Source organism: Pseudochaenichthys georgianus, chromosome 8, assembly GCF_902827115.2.
Source record: "Pseudochaenichthys georgianus chromosome 8, fPseGeo1.2, whole genome shotgun sequence".
Classification (NCBI taxonomy): Eukaryota; Metazoa; Chordata; class Actinopteri; order Perciformes; family Channichthyidae; genus Pseudochaenichthys; species Pseudochaenichthys georgianus.
The window spans coordinates 6,805,344-6,823,007 of record NC_047510.2 but is presented as its reverse complement, the minus strand read 5'-3'; the positions used below and the strand labels follow the sequence as shown (position 1 = coordinate 6,823,007).

Below are 17,664 nucleotides of genomic sequence, written 5' to 3'. Positions count from 1 at the left end.
TTATCTAATTCCTAAAAATGCAGTAAAAATAAATGGTTTTATTTAAAGCAAATTATGTCCTGATCCACATAAAACATAATATATGTATTACTTTATTTTTCATGCAATGTCAGATAAAAAAATTATTTCAAAAAACAGTTTAATTTCCTAAATATTGTCATACTGATATTCTGTACAAACTGTGAAGTCCACTGAGACAAATGTAACATTTGTGATATTGGGCTATATAAATAAACATTGATTGAAATCTGCAAAAATAAATAGTATATTAATAATATTTCTGCCATTCAAGCTTTTGTTTGCAGGTCTCCCTTTGAAAGAGAGGTCTATGATCTCAAGGGACAATCTGGATAAATAAAGGTTCGAAATGAACCCCAACATGTCTTGGTTGTCACCACAAAATATATTTATTTTCAGGATTAAAATCTTTTGAATTTCAGTGTGTTTACATAGCTCCACTGTGCACAGAGTTTTTAGATAGTGCTTTTAATGTGACATTTTCTATATTTTGGATCCCACACTACATTTAATTTTGTATTTACTATTGTAGCAGCTGAGGGTCATCCTGCCGTATGCATCAACACAGCTGAAATGCTCCAAACAACTCAAAGATAAAGCAGCTAAGAATGCGTCTAGTGATGAAATGGGTCAGGGCTAAAACCTGGGCGCAGACATTTCCTCTACGCTGCCATGGACAGTTATTTGCACCACTGAATATATTTGTACTGTTGTAATATATTCATGTTTCCGTTTCGAAGGCCAGACTTTCTTTCCGTTGACATGTGTGTTTATGCTCACCTTTCCGTGGAGGCGCAGTTCCCCTCAAAGCAGGGCGACCTGTCCCCGTTGACTACGGCGGCTCTGAAGAGGAACGTGGGAGCCCACAAAGCCAGAGAGCCGGTCACAAAGGCCACGGCCGTGAAGCCCAGGGTGGAGAGCACGAAGCTGCGGCTGCACACAGAGACAGAGAGAGGGAGGGAGAGAGAGAGAGGGAGAGAGTAAGTAAGGAGTGTTTACTGGAACAAGTTGAACTCTGTAATCCCAGGTTTCAAGGAGGTTGATGACCTCTCAAGACTGAGAGTACTCCTAACCATGCTCATGCTAATAAAGCTATTGAATTGAATAGAGAGAGGTTAGCAACGACCCTGAGACAGCCAACACACACTTAGACTGACCTGACCATTTCTAACAGGGACATTTGTAATCAGTTCAACTTTCTAAAGCCCTTTTTATACATGGAATATACGTCAGATCGCTGTTTTATCTACCTGCTAAAAGTATTTTTTGTATTTCAAACGTAGCTGCAAATGTTTACAGAAAGCTGCACGTGTTCACACAATAAAACCAAAAGCAAAGTGCTGCAGATTGTGGCACGTTTTCAGAAATGTGTGGATTCATTTCTCTTAAAACCCTAGTTATCCTCCTGCATCGTCACAAGAGCTGCAAGTATCGTTCTGATTAGTGACAAGCAGGGGTTCCTCTGGGCCGGCTGTCCAGGCTCAGCCCGGCCCAGAGGACGTCATCACCCTCGCACATTTGATATACGTTTACAAAAACTGTATATATGTTAAAACCTTTCTCGTTCTTAATATAGACTATATTCAGGGTTTATGTGTTACTTTAAAATAGCAGAGCTCTGGGACCGGATCTCGTTTTTTCGGCTTAGTGAGTGTGTGTCTCTTCCTTGGAGGAGCAGCACCGCCCGGACTCCGCGGCTCCTCTGTGCAGAGAGTCTGCGGAGGTGTGTGTGTGTGTGTGTGTACACAGAGTCTGCGGCGGTGTGTGTGTGTGTGTGTACACAGAGAGTCTGCGGCGCTGTGTGTGTGTGTACACAGAGAGTCTGTGGCGCTGTGTGTGTGTGTACACAGAGAGTCTGCGGCGCTGTGTGTGTGTACACAGAGAGTCTGCGGCGCTGTGTGTGTGTGTGTACACAGAGAGTCTGTGGCGCTGTGTGTGTGTGTGTACACAGAGAGTCTGCGGCGCTGTGTGTGTGTGTGTACACAGAGAGTCTGCGGCGGTGTGTGTGTGTGTGTGTGTACACAGAGAGTCTGTGGCGCTGTGTGTGTGTGTGTACACAGAGAGTCTGCGGCGCTGTGTGTGTGTGTGTACACAGAGAGTCTGCGGCGCTGTGTGTGTGTGTGTACACAGAGAGTCTGTGGCGCTGTGTGTATGTGTGTACACAGAGAGTCTGCGGCGCTGTGTGTGTGTGTGTACACAGAGAGTCTGCGGCGCTGTGTGTGTGTGTACACAGAGAGTCTGTGGCGCTGTGTGTGTGTGTACACAGAGAGTCTGCGGCGCTGTGTGTGTGTGTACACAGAGAGTCTGTGGCGCTGTGTGTGTGTGTACACAGAGAGTCTGCGGCGCTGTGTGTGTGTGTGTGTACACAGAGAGTCTGCGGCGCTGTGTGTGTGTGTGTACACAGAGAGTCTGTGGCGCTGTGTGTGTGTGTGTACACAGAGAGTCTGCGGCGCTGTGTGTGTGTGTGTACACAGAGAGTCTGCGGCGGTGTGTGTGTGTGTGTGTACACAGAGAGTCTGCGGCGCTGTGTGTGTGTGTGTACACAGAGAGTCTGCGGCGCTGTGTGTGTGTGTGTACACAGAGAGTCTGTGGCGCTGTGTGTATGTGTGTACACAGAGAGTCTGCGGCGCTGTGTGTGTGTGTGTACACAGAGAGTCTGCGGCGGTGTGTGTGTGTGTGTGTACACAGAGAGTCTGTGGCGCTGTGTGTGTGTGTACACAGAGAGTCTGCGGCGCTGTGTGTGTGTGTACACAGAGAGTCTGCGGCGCTGTGTGTGTGTGTGTACACAGAGGCCCTTTCTCATTTCATCAAATCCCCCTCCTCGACTCCTCGGTCCTCCGGTAGTGTACCGGAAATGAATTTCAGCGCGCCATGTTGAAGGACATCTCATTTCTCTAAATGCACTTCGAGGACCGAGCATCGAGCGTCGAGGAGGCTCTCTGGAGGAGCTCTAACCGAGGATACACTGATGGTTCCTCCACGGCTCCTTCGCGGATGCATTTCCGGGAACAGAGATGTTTCAAAGACTCGTGACGCACGGCCGGACTTATCTCAGCCAATGACAGCTCTGCATGCATCCCCTGGATATTATTTTATTAACTGCTTTCATCGCGACGCGATGTTTACAGTGAGAACAGCTGTGAGGTCCGTGCAGAAAGCAGAGCAGTGTGTATAATATATATCACTCAGTATAACAGGCCTACTCTCTTTATTTGCTTTAGTTTAGTAGATATCTACAAACAAAGAGTCGATATTTTTCTAAAACCATTTAGTTCTTCACAATAAAATACACAACGGCTGTAGCCTGTTTTAGGAGCTGTATGTGTGTGTGTGTGTGTGTGTGTGTGGTACGTGTGTGCGTAGATGCAGCGGACAGACAGGTCTCAGTTGGTTTGGTGTCCTCGGCTTACTTGTAAATACAACTTTTGGCCCGTAATTTATTTTCCTCATTGTAGCGACCAAAGGGGAGAGGGGGGGGATATATCCAGTCTCTGATAGTGTTACGAGTTATGAGAGTGCTCTGTTTGATTCTGAAATTGTATATATTTATATAAATATACACATATATATGTGTGTGCGTGTGTGTCCGCATCTGTAGCCTGTTATTGTCTCATTATACCGCACTGTGAATGAATCAAAGTAAATATATAAGTCATCATGAACACATCTGTCCATCAGACAGAGGCTGCTGTGCCTCCTGTCATCATTAATGGACGTCTCTTTAAAATGACCGCTCAGAGGAGAGGAGTTCTCATTTCTCTAACCGCCTGCTGCTTCCCCTCCTCTCTCCTCGGTTCCCCTCCTCAGTCCTCCGCTCGCATCTCCTGTGGGCGGGACTAAGTATCGAGGATAGGAGTCGAGGAGGGGAGTCGAGGAGGGGAGTTCGAGAAATGAGAAAGGGCCAGAGAGTCTGTGGCGCTGTGTGTGTGTGTGTACACACAGAGAGTCTGTGGCGCTGTGTGTGTGTGTGTGTACACAGAAAGTCTGCGGTGCTGTGTGTGTGTGTACACACAGAGTCTGTGTACACAGAGAGTCTGCGGCGCTGTGTGTGTGTGTACACAGAGAGTCTGTGGCGCTGTGGTGTGTGTACACAGAGAGTCTGCGGCGCTGTGTGTGTGTACACAGAGAGTCTGTGGCGCTGTGTGTGTGTGTACACAGAGAGTCTGCGGCGCTGTGTGTGTGTTACAAGAGAGTCTGCGGCTGTGGTGTGTACACAGAGGTCGGGCGCTGTGTGTGGTGTGTACACAGAAGTTGCGCGCTGTGTGTGGACAGAGATCTGCGGCGGTGTGTGTGTGTGTGTACACACAGAGTCTGCGGCGGTGCTGCCAAACGACCCGACCTGTCTTGTAACACGGAGCTCCTTTCTTAAACCTTGCTAAATGTGTGTGTGTGTGTGTGTGTGTGTGTGTGTGTGCATAACGCTGAGTTATGATCGCTCATAGTTCAATAGTTAACAGTGAGATTTACTCGCACACTTTTGGCCACACTCGCGCAGCTCTACAAAGGAACTGAGATTTCCACACAAATGTTCTTTAGCAAGTGAGCAGAGCAATGTTGGTAACATATACATTTGAAGGTTGGATATTTGTAAAAAATATGTTGTGTATATATTAATAATTTAAGATGTAAATTAATTAATTTGTAGTACTTACTATTTGTATTGTGTCATTTGGTAACATCAATGTGTGCATTTGATACAGATAATGGAGCAGATACTTTAGGGCCTCATATACAGTAAAGTGTGCAATCAGCTGTAAGATGAAGAGATAGAAAAGGAAGGAAGCCGCGACAGAAGTCAGATAATAAGTACTGTGTGATTGCAATGGGTTGGTCAGCGCGGTCCCAGGGAATACAATCCCCTGCTCCAACCTGTGAGGTGTGTTTGGAAGAGAGGGGCGTGGTTTCTTGTGTTCACCGCAGAGCAAATAGTTCCATAACTGAGATGATTTATCAAATGTCTCTGTGCACATTGTAATCAGTTCATTTATTTTATTCATTAAATTACACATTTTAACTGCATTTTTTGGATCCCAGCAAAACATTTTTGATAGCGCGTCAGACAAAGGTCGCTACATATTGCCAGCTTTCCGTACTGATTTTGATTGGAAACGACAATCAAATCCTAAAATGTAATTGTTTATTTTCAAATTTTAAAAAAAGTTTAAAAATCAAGATGTTTTGGCACAAAAACGTGTTTTATGAGGTCAGAGTGACCTTTGCTCACCAAGCTCTAATCAATTCATTCTTTAGTCAGTGAGAGAGATGTTCTCAGAGTTCTCCTGAGTGGAGGAGCTGAACGTACTTCTTGCTGAGCACCTGGACGTCGGTCAGCCAGCTGGTGTGGTGCAGGTCGGTCCGGGCCTCGATCGCCCCTCTCTTGGGCTCCTGCACCACCACCAGCAGCAGCACCACGGCAACCAGACCCAGGCCTGGGGTCACCTGGACACGCGCGCACACACACACACACACACACACACACACACACACACACACACACACACACACACACACACACACACACACACACACACACACACACACACACACACACACACACACACACACACACACACACACACACACACACACACACACACACACACACACACACACACACACACACACACACACACACACACACCACACACACACACACACACACACACACACACACACACACACACACACACACACACACACACACACACACACACACACACACACACACACACACACACACACACACACACACACACACACACACACACACACACACACAGTGAGAGAGCACCAACAACACCATCAGGAGAAAGAGAGACACAGACAGAGAAAGACAGAGACACAGAGAGAGAGACAGAGAGACACAGACACAGAGACAGACAGAGAGAGAGACACAGAGACAGACAGAGACACAGACAGAGAGACAGAGACACAGAGAGAGAGACAGAGAGAGACACAGACAGAGAGACACAGAGAGAGACAGAGAGAGAGAGACAGAGACAGAGACACAGACAGAGCGACAGACAGAGAGAGAGACACAGAGACAGACAGAGACACAGACACAGAGAGAGACACAGAGACAGACAGAGAGACAGAGACACAGACAGAGAGACAGAGACACAGAGAGAGAACAGAGAGAGAGACACAGAGACACAGACAGAGAGACACAGAGAGAGACAGAGAGAGAGACACAGAGACAGAACAGACAGAGAGACACAGAGAGATATACACAGAGACAGAGACACAGACAGAGCGACAGACAGAGAGAGACTCACCCTCAGAGCCCAGTGCCAGTCATGCGCTATGTTTCCAACCTGAGACCCCACGATGTATCCCAGCCCACTGCGGGATGAAAGGTGGGGGTGTCCTATTGTTATTTCATTTGTTATTATGCGTCATCTTTACATGTACTCTGTATTTTCTCCTATACACTGTTTTATGTCATGAAAATGTCTATCGTGCGAAGAGAAAAAAAAAGAATAAAAATAAGTAAGAAAGAACACTTCCTGTGCGATATGAATAATATACATATTATTTAAAGGTCCCCTAATATACTGTTTTTCATCAATATATAATAGGTCTCAGATATATACAAAACGGGGGACACATGTTGATGTAGAAGAGACATGAAGAAGAGGGGACACATGTTGATGTAGAAGAGACATGAAGAAGAGGGACACATGTTGATGTAGAGGAGACATGAAGAAGAGGGGACACATGTTGATGTAGAGGAGACATGAAGAAGAGGGGACACATGTTGATGTGGAGGAGACATGAAGAAGAGGGGACACATGTTGATATAGAAGAGACATGGAGAAGAGGGGACACATGTTGATGTAGAAGAGACATGAAGAAGAGGGGACACATGTTGATGTAGAAGAGGGGACACATGTTGATGTAGAAGAGACATGAAGAAGAGGGGACACATGTTGATATAGAAGAGACATGAAGAAGAGGGGACACATGTTGATGTAGAAGAGACATGAAGAAGAGGGGACACATGTTGATGCAGAAGAGACATGAAGAAGAGGGGACACATGTTGATATAGAAGAGACATGGAGAAGAGGGGACACATGTTGATGTAGAAGAGACATGAAGAAGAGGGGACAGATGTTGATGTAGAAGAGACATGGAGAAGAGGGGACACATGTTGATGTAGAAGAGACATGGAGAAGAGGGGACACATGTTGATGTAGAAGAGACATGAAGAAGAGGGGACACATGTTGATGTAGAAGAGACATGGAGAAGAGGGGACACATGTTGATGTAGAAGAGACATGGAGAAGAGGGGACACATGTTGATGTAGAAGAGACATGAAGAAGAGGGGACACATGTTGATGTAGAAGAGACATGAAGAAGAGGGGACACATGTTGATGTGGAGGAGACATGAAGAAGAGGGGACACATGTTGATGTAGAAGAGACATGAAGAAGAGGGGACACATGTTGATGTAGAAGAGACATGGAGAAGAGGGGACACATGTTGATGTAGAAGAGACGTGAAGAAGAGGGGACACATGTTGATGTAGAAGAGACATGAAGAAGAGGGGACACATGTTGATGTAGAGGAGACATGAAGAAGAGGGGACACATGTTGATGTAGAGGAGACATGAAGAAGAGGGGACACATGTTGATGTAGAAGAGACATGAAGAAGAGGGGACACATGTTGATGTGGAAGAGACATGGAGAAGAGGGGACACATGTTGATGTAGAAGAGACATGGAGAAGAGGGGACACATGTTGATGTAGAAGAGACATGGAGAAGAGGGGACACATGTTGATGTAGAAGAGACATGGAGAAGAGGGGACACATGTTGATGTAGATGAGACATGAAGAAGAGGGGACACATGTTGATGTAGAAGAGACATGAAGAAGAGGGGACACATGTTGATGTAGAAGAGACATGAAGAAGAGGGGACAGATGTTGATGTAGAGGAGACATGAAGAAGAGGGGACACATGTTGATGTAGAAGAGACATGAAGAAGAGGGGACACATGTTGATGTAGATGAGACATGAAGAAGAGGGGACACATGTTGATGTAGATGAGACATGGAGAAGAGGGGACACATGTTGATGTAGAGGAGACATGAAGAAGAGGGGACACATGTTGATGTAGAGGAGACATGAAGAAGAGGGGACACATGTTGATGTAGAAGAGACATGAAGAAGAGGGGACACATGTTGATGTAGAAGAGACATGAAGAAGAGGGGACACATGTTGATGTAGAAGAGACATGAAGAAGAGGGGACACATGTTGATGTAGAGAGACATGAAGAAGAGGGGACACATGTTGATGTAGATGAGACATGAAGAAGAGGGGACACATGTTGATGTATAAGAGACATGGAGAAGAGGGGACACATGTTGATGTAGAAGAGACATGAAGAAGAGGGGACACATGTTGATGTAGAGGAGACATGAAGAAGAGGGGACACATGTTGATGTAGAAGAGACATGAAGAAGAGGGGACACATGTTGATGTAGAAGAGACATGAAGAAGAGGGGACACATGTTGATGTAGAAGAGACATGAAGAAGAGGGGACACATGTTGATGTAGAAGAGACATGAAGAAGAGGGGACACATGTTGATGTAGAGGAGACATGAAGAAGAGGGGACACATGTTGATGTGGAGGAGACATGAAGAAGAGGGGACACATGTTGATGTAGAAGAGACATGAAGAAGAGGGGACACATGTTGATGTAGATGAGACATGAGAAGAGGGGACACATGTTGATGTAGAGGAGACATGAAGAAGAGGGGACACATGTTGATGTAGAGGAGACATGAAGAAGAGGGGACACATGTTGATGTAGAAGAGACATGAAGAAGAGGGGACACATGTTGATGTAGAAGAGACATGAAGAAGAGGGGACACATGTTGATGTAGAAGAGAGATGAAGAAGAGGGGACACATGTTGATGTAGATGAGACATGAAGAAGAGGGGACACATGTTGATGTAGATGAGACATGAAGAAGAGGGGACACATGTTGATGTAGAAGAGACATGAGAAGAGGGGACACATGTTGATGTAGAAGAGACATGAAGAAGAGGGGACACATGTTGATGTAGAAGAGACATGAAGAAGAGGGGACACATGTTGATGTAGAGGAGACATGAGAAGAGAGGGGACACATGTTGATGTAGATGAGACATGAAGAAGAGGGGACACATGTTGATGTAGAAGAGACATGAAGAAGAGGGGACACATGTTGATGTAGAAGAGACATGAAGAAGAGGGGACACATGTTGATGTAGAGAGACATGAAGAAGAGGGGACACATGTTGATGTAGAGGAGACATGAAGAAGAGGGGACACATGTTGATGTAGAAGAGACATGAAGAAGAGGGGACACATGTTGATGTAGAAGAGACATGAAGAAGAGGGGACACATGTTGATGTAGAAGAGACATGAAGAAGAGGGGACACATGATGATGTAGAAGAGACATGAAGAAGAGGGGACACATGTTGATGTAGAAGAGACATGAAGAAGAGGGGACACATGTTGATGTAGAAGAGACATGAAGAAGAGGGGACACATGTTGATGTAGAAGAGACATGAAGAAGAGGGGACACATGTTGATGTAGAAGAGACATGAAGAAGAGGGGACACATGTTGATGTAGAAGAGACATGAAGAAGAGGGGACACATGTTGATGTAGAAGAGACATGAAGAAGAGGGGACACATGTTGATGTAGAAGAGACATGAAGAAGAGGGGACACATGTTGATGTAGAAGAGACATGAAGAAGAGGGGACACATGTTGATGTAGAAGAGACATGAAGAAGAGGGGACACATGTTGATGTAGAAGAGACATGGAGAAGAGGGGACACATGTTGATGTAGAAGAGACACACATGTTGATGTAGAAGAGACATGGAGAAGAGGGGACACATGTTGATGCAGAAGAGACATGAAGAAGAGGGGACACATGTTGATGTAGAGGAGACATGAAGAAGTGCATTTTGCACAATAGGTGACGTTTGGCTGCTTATTTTATTCCAGTGCAGGAGTACTTACAAGAAGCAGGGTTTACAAATAGAAACACAACATCACTACTAAAGCTGCATACATTAATCAAACTATTTCATTAATTGTGAACTATTTATTTGATTCCTACCTCTTCAATGTGTTACATTTCTTGGCTGGACAAAACAAGAAATGTTTGTAAAATGTTCTAACAATTTAATGACACTGGTTGTTTCCTGAGACTCTGGTAATGTACTAAAGCTGATATATTAATTATGTTAGCAACCCTAATTCCTAATGGTTCTTGAGTTTACATAATAATGCAGATTGGTGCAGTAAACCCACCTGCCGACAGGGATGGCGAAATAGAAGATGGAGAGCATGTTGGTCCTCTTCGCCTTCACGTAGAGGTCTGCGATGATGGTGGGGGCGATGGTGGAGTAGCTGGCCTCTCCGACGCCCACCAGGCCCCGGGTCAGCAGCAGGGCCCAGAAGTGCTGCAGGGCCAGAAGAGGAGGGGGGGGGATTAGTTTGGGATTTTAAGGTGAAAAAGTTAAAGTGAAAAAAACTGGTTAGCTGTCACATTGGTGCCTCTATTCAGGGCTGATCAGAGGGCATGCTTTTACATTTTAAACTGTATTTATTATGTTTGACTTATGTTTTATCTTTATATATTTATGATTTAATTCTGGCCTTTTTTCCATCCCATAGAAACTGTTTGACTATTGCATCATACCTTTTGAAAATGGCAGGTGGTATTTTGATTGGCAGCATCATAACTATATAATTAAAGGGGACCTATCATGCAAAATGCACTTTTTGATATCTTTTATACATAAAGATGTGTCTCGGGTGCGTCAGGGAACTCACGCAGCATCAGAAAATAAACCCTCTCTCTTTTCCTCCGTACCCAAATCTTTTTAAAAAACGGGGCTACAACGAGCGGATACAGATTTGCTGCCAATATGCCGTCAAATCGGCGGCGGACCCACAGAAAGTTGCTATCAGAACCAATGCCGGACGTGTTTTGGACGTAATCTCGTCTTTGTTTACATTAGCAAGCCTGCTAACACTCAGAGCTAACCATAGACTGTATATATAAATGGACGTACAGTGCTTCCCCTAGGATAGAGTCATAGCAGCGGTGCTAAGGCACGTGGGCCCAGCATAATGTGAGCGCAGAGCACGTGGAATTTTTTGCACGTGCGAAGTGCGCCCCGCCAATTTGTTTCTATGTGTCGATTTTATAAAGAATAAATGAAAAATCTCTACAAAAGACAAATACACTACAAAAACAGAATTTTAAAGTAAAAGGCTTCAATCTGGTGCACTTTGAGCACAATTACTAGAGACCTGGGGCCTCATTTATAACGCCTTGCGATATTTTTGGTTTACTGTCCTCTAGTATACATTGGAATGATTTCAAACCTGTTTTTATTTATCCTAATAATTATAAAGGAGTGCCTTGGAAATATGCGTTTACATAAGTTGTAAACACATATTTGTTTGAGACCCACTGAGATAACTTTAACTATCTAAACACTCAGAGAGTCCTCTACCTCACTGAACCTCTCAGTCTGACAGGAGAGCTCTCCTCCACCATGGTTGCAGAAACATCTACTTCTGATATCCGTTAGCGGTACCTGGCTGGCTGCGCCGCCGCTATTTGTATATAGGGGAAACACTGACGTAGTGTCCGTGACGTCACCCATAGGATTCTGCAGAGTTGCCGAGAAGCCTTTAGTAGACGGAGTCGGCCACTAACGTCTCGACAGTGACGTCAGAGTCTATCTCCCGCCTGCTCCAAATAAGGGCAAAGAGGCGTAGCCGAGGCGGGACCTGCTGCCACCGAGCTGGAAGTAACAGAGCTAGCTCAAGCTAAGAAGCTAAGCTAACATATAATACATGCATACCAAGGTACTGCGTGGCACTTTGGTTTTGATAAAACAGTGTAGTTCCACTATATAAACGTTGAGGGACAATAACCATTTTAATAATACAAATTGTTCCCCATAATGTAAGCTTGATCTTTCCCCATTTCTCTAAAGTTGAGGCATGGCCTCAGACTTATTCCAGTTTCAGGATACACAGTCAGTGTATCCTGAACGTTTAGAATATGAATCAATAGTATTCATTAAGTTTGGCAAGGACGTCAGAGGGTCAGTCTGTATTTATGATTATATTTATTTAAAGCGTTTTGTATTGAAGCAGAATATTAAGTAAGATCATTCTTTTTTAATTATTTCCGATAAATATTGAATTCCTGATTTTTGAAGAATGGGGAATTTCAGAAACAGAGCTTTTATTTTGAAGGTCTGTTTCCTGCTGTGCTTTGCAGCATTTATTTGTTCTTATTCCTGCATATTCCTTAAACCTTTAAGCACAATCGTATTTCAGTATACCATTCGTTGCAATGTTGAAGGAGCCTGGCATTTCAGATTGTCCTTGACAACAACTCCCTGGGTTTTTGTGCACAACACACTCAAGCCTATGAAAAATATGTATGTAGTTGTGCAAGAGGAAATCAAGAAGCCGACTCACCTCTTTTGGGGTGTAGGAGCTGGCGAGAGTCACCAGGGACCAGAACAAGATGCCCACGCTCATGATGTACTTCCTGTTGTACCTGTCGCCCAGGTAACCAAACACAGGAGCCAAGAACATGTAGCTGCAGATAAAAACTGGAACAGACAAGAACACTCAGAACTCATCTTAATACATATATTACACTTATATATATATATATATATACAAATATTATATAAATATACAAATGTGTACGATTATGATTATGAATATAATAATAAATAAAGTAGAACTTGCTAGCTAACTATTATTAAATTAGCTTAATCTAGTTTATGAATTCCTCTTTACATTTCCACATTTAGTGATTCTTGTTCTAATAGCTAATATGTATATAATAATCTAGTTCTGTTTACCAGTTTGGAGCAGGCCGGATTTCTCATCGTTAATCCCAAAAAAGTGCTCGATGTCGGGGAGAACACCTGGGGGGGGAGTTGGGGGTTGTGGGGGGACAAAGAGGCTTTCATTTGACTTCTCAGGAGACAGATACACAATCACCACAACTTTAAAGACAACAACAAAAATATTTAGAGATGGCATCGGGATTTTACAATTGACTTGAAATGAATTCTACTTTCCTGAATGTATTAATTAATTTTTTCAAACTATCATTTGGTAAAGAATAAGGGCAAGATGGCATGTGTATATTTTTTATTCAGATTATATATATATATTTGAATAATAAATACATTTTTTATAAATATTTATATTTGATTTAATTTAAGCCTTTTTCTAAAGAAATGTATATTACTGCTTTAATCGAGACCAAATGATTTGTTATCCAATGTTATTTTGATAAGGAAATGTTGGTCATTTTTCATATACGTTACAACTAGGGTTGGCAACTGAAACTCGGTTCCAGATGAGAACCGATAAGAAAATGCCGGGTACCGGGTACCCATACAAAATACACAATTTCGGTTCTGCTTAACGGTTCCTAAGCGCGGTAGACCTAATAAAATAAGGGAGGAATACAAATAATTGGGGATGGGACGTTATGATCCTCACTAGCTGTCTCTATTGTTTACATAAACAAACTTTTCATAATGCAGTAATTATTTAATGCATATTATTCATTAAGGGATTTATCAAAGTGCCTCTAAATATATGCTTCTAATCAATATCTAATACTTATTTCTAGAAGATTATTAGGACATTACTGAAAAATAACAGTTTTTCTTCCAACCCATCTTCATAAATCTTGTGATATTACATCCCTGATCAGAATCAGGTTTTGTACCAGGTAGGCACACGTACGAGGAATTTGACTTGGTGCATACATAAAAGTAAAACAAGAATTAAAAACACAGAACTATTTCACGAAAACTATAATAACATTACAAAAAAAAAATACAAAATATAGTCAAATATAGCAGTATTTACATAGAAATAGAATGGAATAAAATCTGGAATAAAATGTGTCAATAATAAAAAAAGAAAACAGATAGTGTACATTGTGTGCATGTTGCCTTTGGGAGGAAATGAAAGCCTGTGAGCGGTGTACCTGCCACAGTGAAGCGGTCCATGTAGTTGAGCAGGTTGATGTAGCAGAGGACGAGGACGGTCAGCAGGGCTCGGACCTTCGACACGCCGCTCGCCTCCTCCTCCTCCTGCGGGCGCGGAGCCCCCCCGCCCTGATCCTCAGGACCCTCCGCCTCGCTCTCATCGGAGAAGAACGGCACCACGTCCGACGCCTGCTCGCTCAGAGACATGGCCGCCGCTGAGGGGGGGGGGGGGGGGGGTCAACAGAGACGGTGAGTGGAGAGTCAAGGGACTGCCATGAAAATACACTATTAGAATATAAGAGAATTATCACAGAAGTAATGTGGAGGTCAGGAGAGGCCAACATAAACAATAAATGAGTAAATTAATTCATATGCAATTAAATGCGCAAAAAGAATCATAAGAAAATACGTTCAGGCTTTAATTGATATGTTAAATTCCCAGATAAATCAAAAGTGAAAAATGTCCAACGCAATTTCTCAAATTGAACGGGTCGTCTTTAAATATCTTCTTTTGTCAGTCCATAATAATAATAATAATAATCACTTCTTATGATAAACACTGAGAATTTACACATTTCAAACAAAGCTTTTTCTGAGATGATTGAATTCATAGTGACTAACGGATATTTACTTGTCATAAAAGAAAAATGTTCTGTCCATTCTGTCCAAAAATAGATATTTGAAGCTTTGTTTTTTACAAGACCGATTTAAAGTGCTGCATAGGGGTATTATATAGTTGGGGGATAAGCTATAGTGTGTTATAAATAACATTAATTATAAAGAAGAAAGATAATCCATAAAAAAATATATAATAATGTAATAATGGTATGGTTTAAACTTTAGAGACTATGGCTGAAAGGCATCAGCAAAGATTTATTTCTAAGAATAAATCATGTTGCACAAAACGTTAACCCATCGACCAATTAAGATAGATTATATTATTAAAAAATGTGTAACACTTGTCTCGAAACAGAAAAAGCAATGTTAAGTCTGTTGCACGAAAACAATTTAAAATGGGATCCAGTATTAACTTTGAACTAATAATGACTGACTCTCTCACATTCATCTAAAAAAATGGTAAATGAGATCAAAAATATTTAATATGATAATCAGTAAGGTTTTGTTACCTTAGCTCAGAACCATGCTAACATAGACCCCCAGTCTATATGCTAAGCAACAGTACTTGAGTACATTTACTTAATAACATTTAAATACAATTTAGAATAAAACTACTCATTAATTCTACTCAGAATACCTTAAAAGGCAATTTCACTGCCTGCAGAAAAAATTTATTGTGCTGGACAGAAGTGAAGAAGAGGAAGAAGTGACCAGAGAAAGTCATGTGATCACTAAACATGTGATCACTAAACACAATAGCCAGGAGCTCATGACAAAGAAGGCTTCTCAAGAAGATGCGAGCAGAGGAGTCGAACGGATGAGAGAGGAGGGGAAGCAGCAGGCGGTTAGAGAAATGAGAACTCCTCTCCTCTGACTCTGAGCGGTCATTTTAAAGAGACGTCCATTAATGATGACAGCAGCCTTCTGTCTGATGGACACATGTGTTCATGACGACTTATATATTTACTTTTAATTCATTCACAGTGCGGTATAATGAGACAATAACAGGCTACAGATGCAGACATATACACACACATATGTATAATATATACAATTTCAGAATCAAACAAGTATGAGAGTACTCTCATAACTCAATCAGAGATATATTGCTCCATTCGAAAGCGCATTTCATTGATCATAGGGTTATCAGTTTCAGGACATGATCAGATCATTCATCTCAGTAATCCACACCATTTCTTGTCGGATGTTCCTATAACTGGCATTTTAACTTCTTTAGAGACTCACGCGCTGTGTGCGCACGAGTACATAATAAGCCACTGCTAAATATAGGCTACCAACAGTTAACCTACTTGTTGGACACCACTCCAGAAATGTTTAGGTACTCTGCGTTGCATACAACGTTACTTTTAGAGTGGTGATGAAATGTCTTGGGACGTTTAAAAGGTGTGTAATGCAAAACTCGACACGTCTTTAAGATGATTCTGAAACAGTCCAGACTCAATTCAGAATTCTGCCTGTTTTATGTTCCTCGGTTTGCAACGAACTAAACGTTATATAAAACAAGTAAAACAATTTAAAGGTGATATTTAAATTAAATGATGCACTCGGCCAACTCAACAGATGGTTTCACCAACGCTTCTTTATAACCTATGAATATGTTCTACAACGCTCAATATGAAAAACAGTTCACCGAGAAAACAATACATCTCCTTCATAACAGTTGAAAACACGTCGCTAAAATAGTATCATGAAAACGTAACAATGACACTATATTGATTGCGTGTAAATGATGCAGGACGGTATGCTTACAATAAATACATTATCCTTAGTAATGTGTTAACAAAAAGAAAAAGCAGACAATAAAGCGAGGCTAAATTCGCAATATTTTGAATGGAGTCTGGCATGAGATGTCTCGCCAAGTACAAGATAAAGGTACGTAGCGAAGTTTATCAAACCTTAAGTCTTATCCGTCTTTATGAGGAAACTCATGTGTAATACTTGTTGTTCATTTGATTCAGATAATACGCAGCTAACTGTGGTCCAGTGACCGTTCACAGTGAGCGTGTTAGCCCGTTGTTGGTGTTGTTTACCTGGGAAGATGAGTAAGGGCTCTCGCTTCCTTCTTCTCGCTGCCGCCGCTTCAAATGTCGTCACACCGAGCTGTGAATTTTATTCAAACTCCATTTTGTTGCTTTAATAAAAAAATGCTATTTCCTAAGAACAATCGTTACCAGGAAGCGATTTAAAATATAAAATCTTAACTCCAGGAGACTTCAGAGATGACAATTGTGCACCGCGGCCATGTTGGCTCTGACCAAACTTCCGCTCGCAGCTCACATGACTCTGTGAAGTCATTGACACGTGACAATAATAATGAAATGACTAATCTAATCAATCTAATCAATTTGATGAAAACAGTCGTGTATTCATTTCAGGCTTTATTATTCATTACGTGGTGGGGAATTTGTATTATTTGATGAGTATATCTTTATTGCATAAGCATATTTATTTATTGCATGTGTCTGTTCTTTAATTACATAGCACACATTTAAATCCTAATAGGTATATATATATATATTACTTTAAAATGAAAATTGATTTATTTCATAGCCTTATTTATTTTACAGGAAGATTTATAAATTCTTAGTCATTACATATATTTATTTATTTCATAGCCATATTTGTTGTATAGTCATGTTTATTTATTTCATAGCCATATTTAAATATCATCTGCATATTAATTTATTTTGTAGCCATTAGTATTTATGAGTTTGAATTTCTATCCATATTTACCTAGGATAGATCATAGGCATATTTATTATTTCAGTGACATATTGATCTATTTTATGGACATAATTATTTAATATACATATTTTATTTATTCAAAGCCAATTATTTTAATGTCATAGAGATAGTTATTCATTTCATACATATTTATTTCATAAGCTTAGTTATTTAATTCATAGACATATTTATTTTCTTTTATATATTCTAGCCATAA

The 17,664-nt window shown here is 41.8% G+C and overlaps 1 protein-coding gene across 1 annotated transcript in view; it reads right to left on the bottom strand.

The window, feature by feature from the left end:
* spns1 (SPNS lysolipid transporter 1, lysophospholipid) overlaps positions 1-16,981 on the bottom strand; it is a 22,313-nt gene extending 5,332 nt beyond the window's left edge. The window contains exons 1-8 of the mRNA XM_034089630.2: positions 16,754-16,981; positions 14,084-14,299; positions 12,936-13,001; positions 12,541-12,677; positions 10,345-10,496; positions 6,294-6,360; positions 5,321-5,457; positions 799-951 (exon numbers count right to left, since the gene is read on the bottom strand). Of these exons, the coding sequence (XP_033945521.1) occupies positions 799-951; positions 5,321-5,457; positions 6,294-6,360; positions 10,345-10,496; positions 12,541-12,677; positions 12,936-13,001; positions 14,084-14,291 (920 nt within the window). The 5' untranslated portion in view covers positions 14,292-14,299; positions 16,754-16,981. The remainder of the gene's footprint in view (positions 1-798; positions 952-5,320; positions 5,458-6,293; positions 6,361-10,344; positions 10,497-12,540; positions 12,678-12,935; positions 13,002-14,083; positions 14,300-16,753) is intronic.
* Between the last annotated feature and the right edge of the window lie 683 nt (positions 16,982-17,664).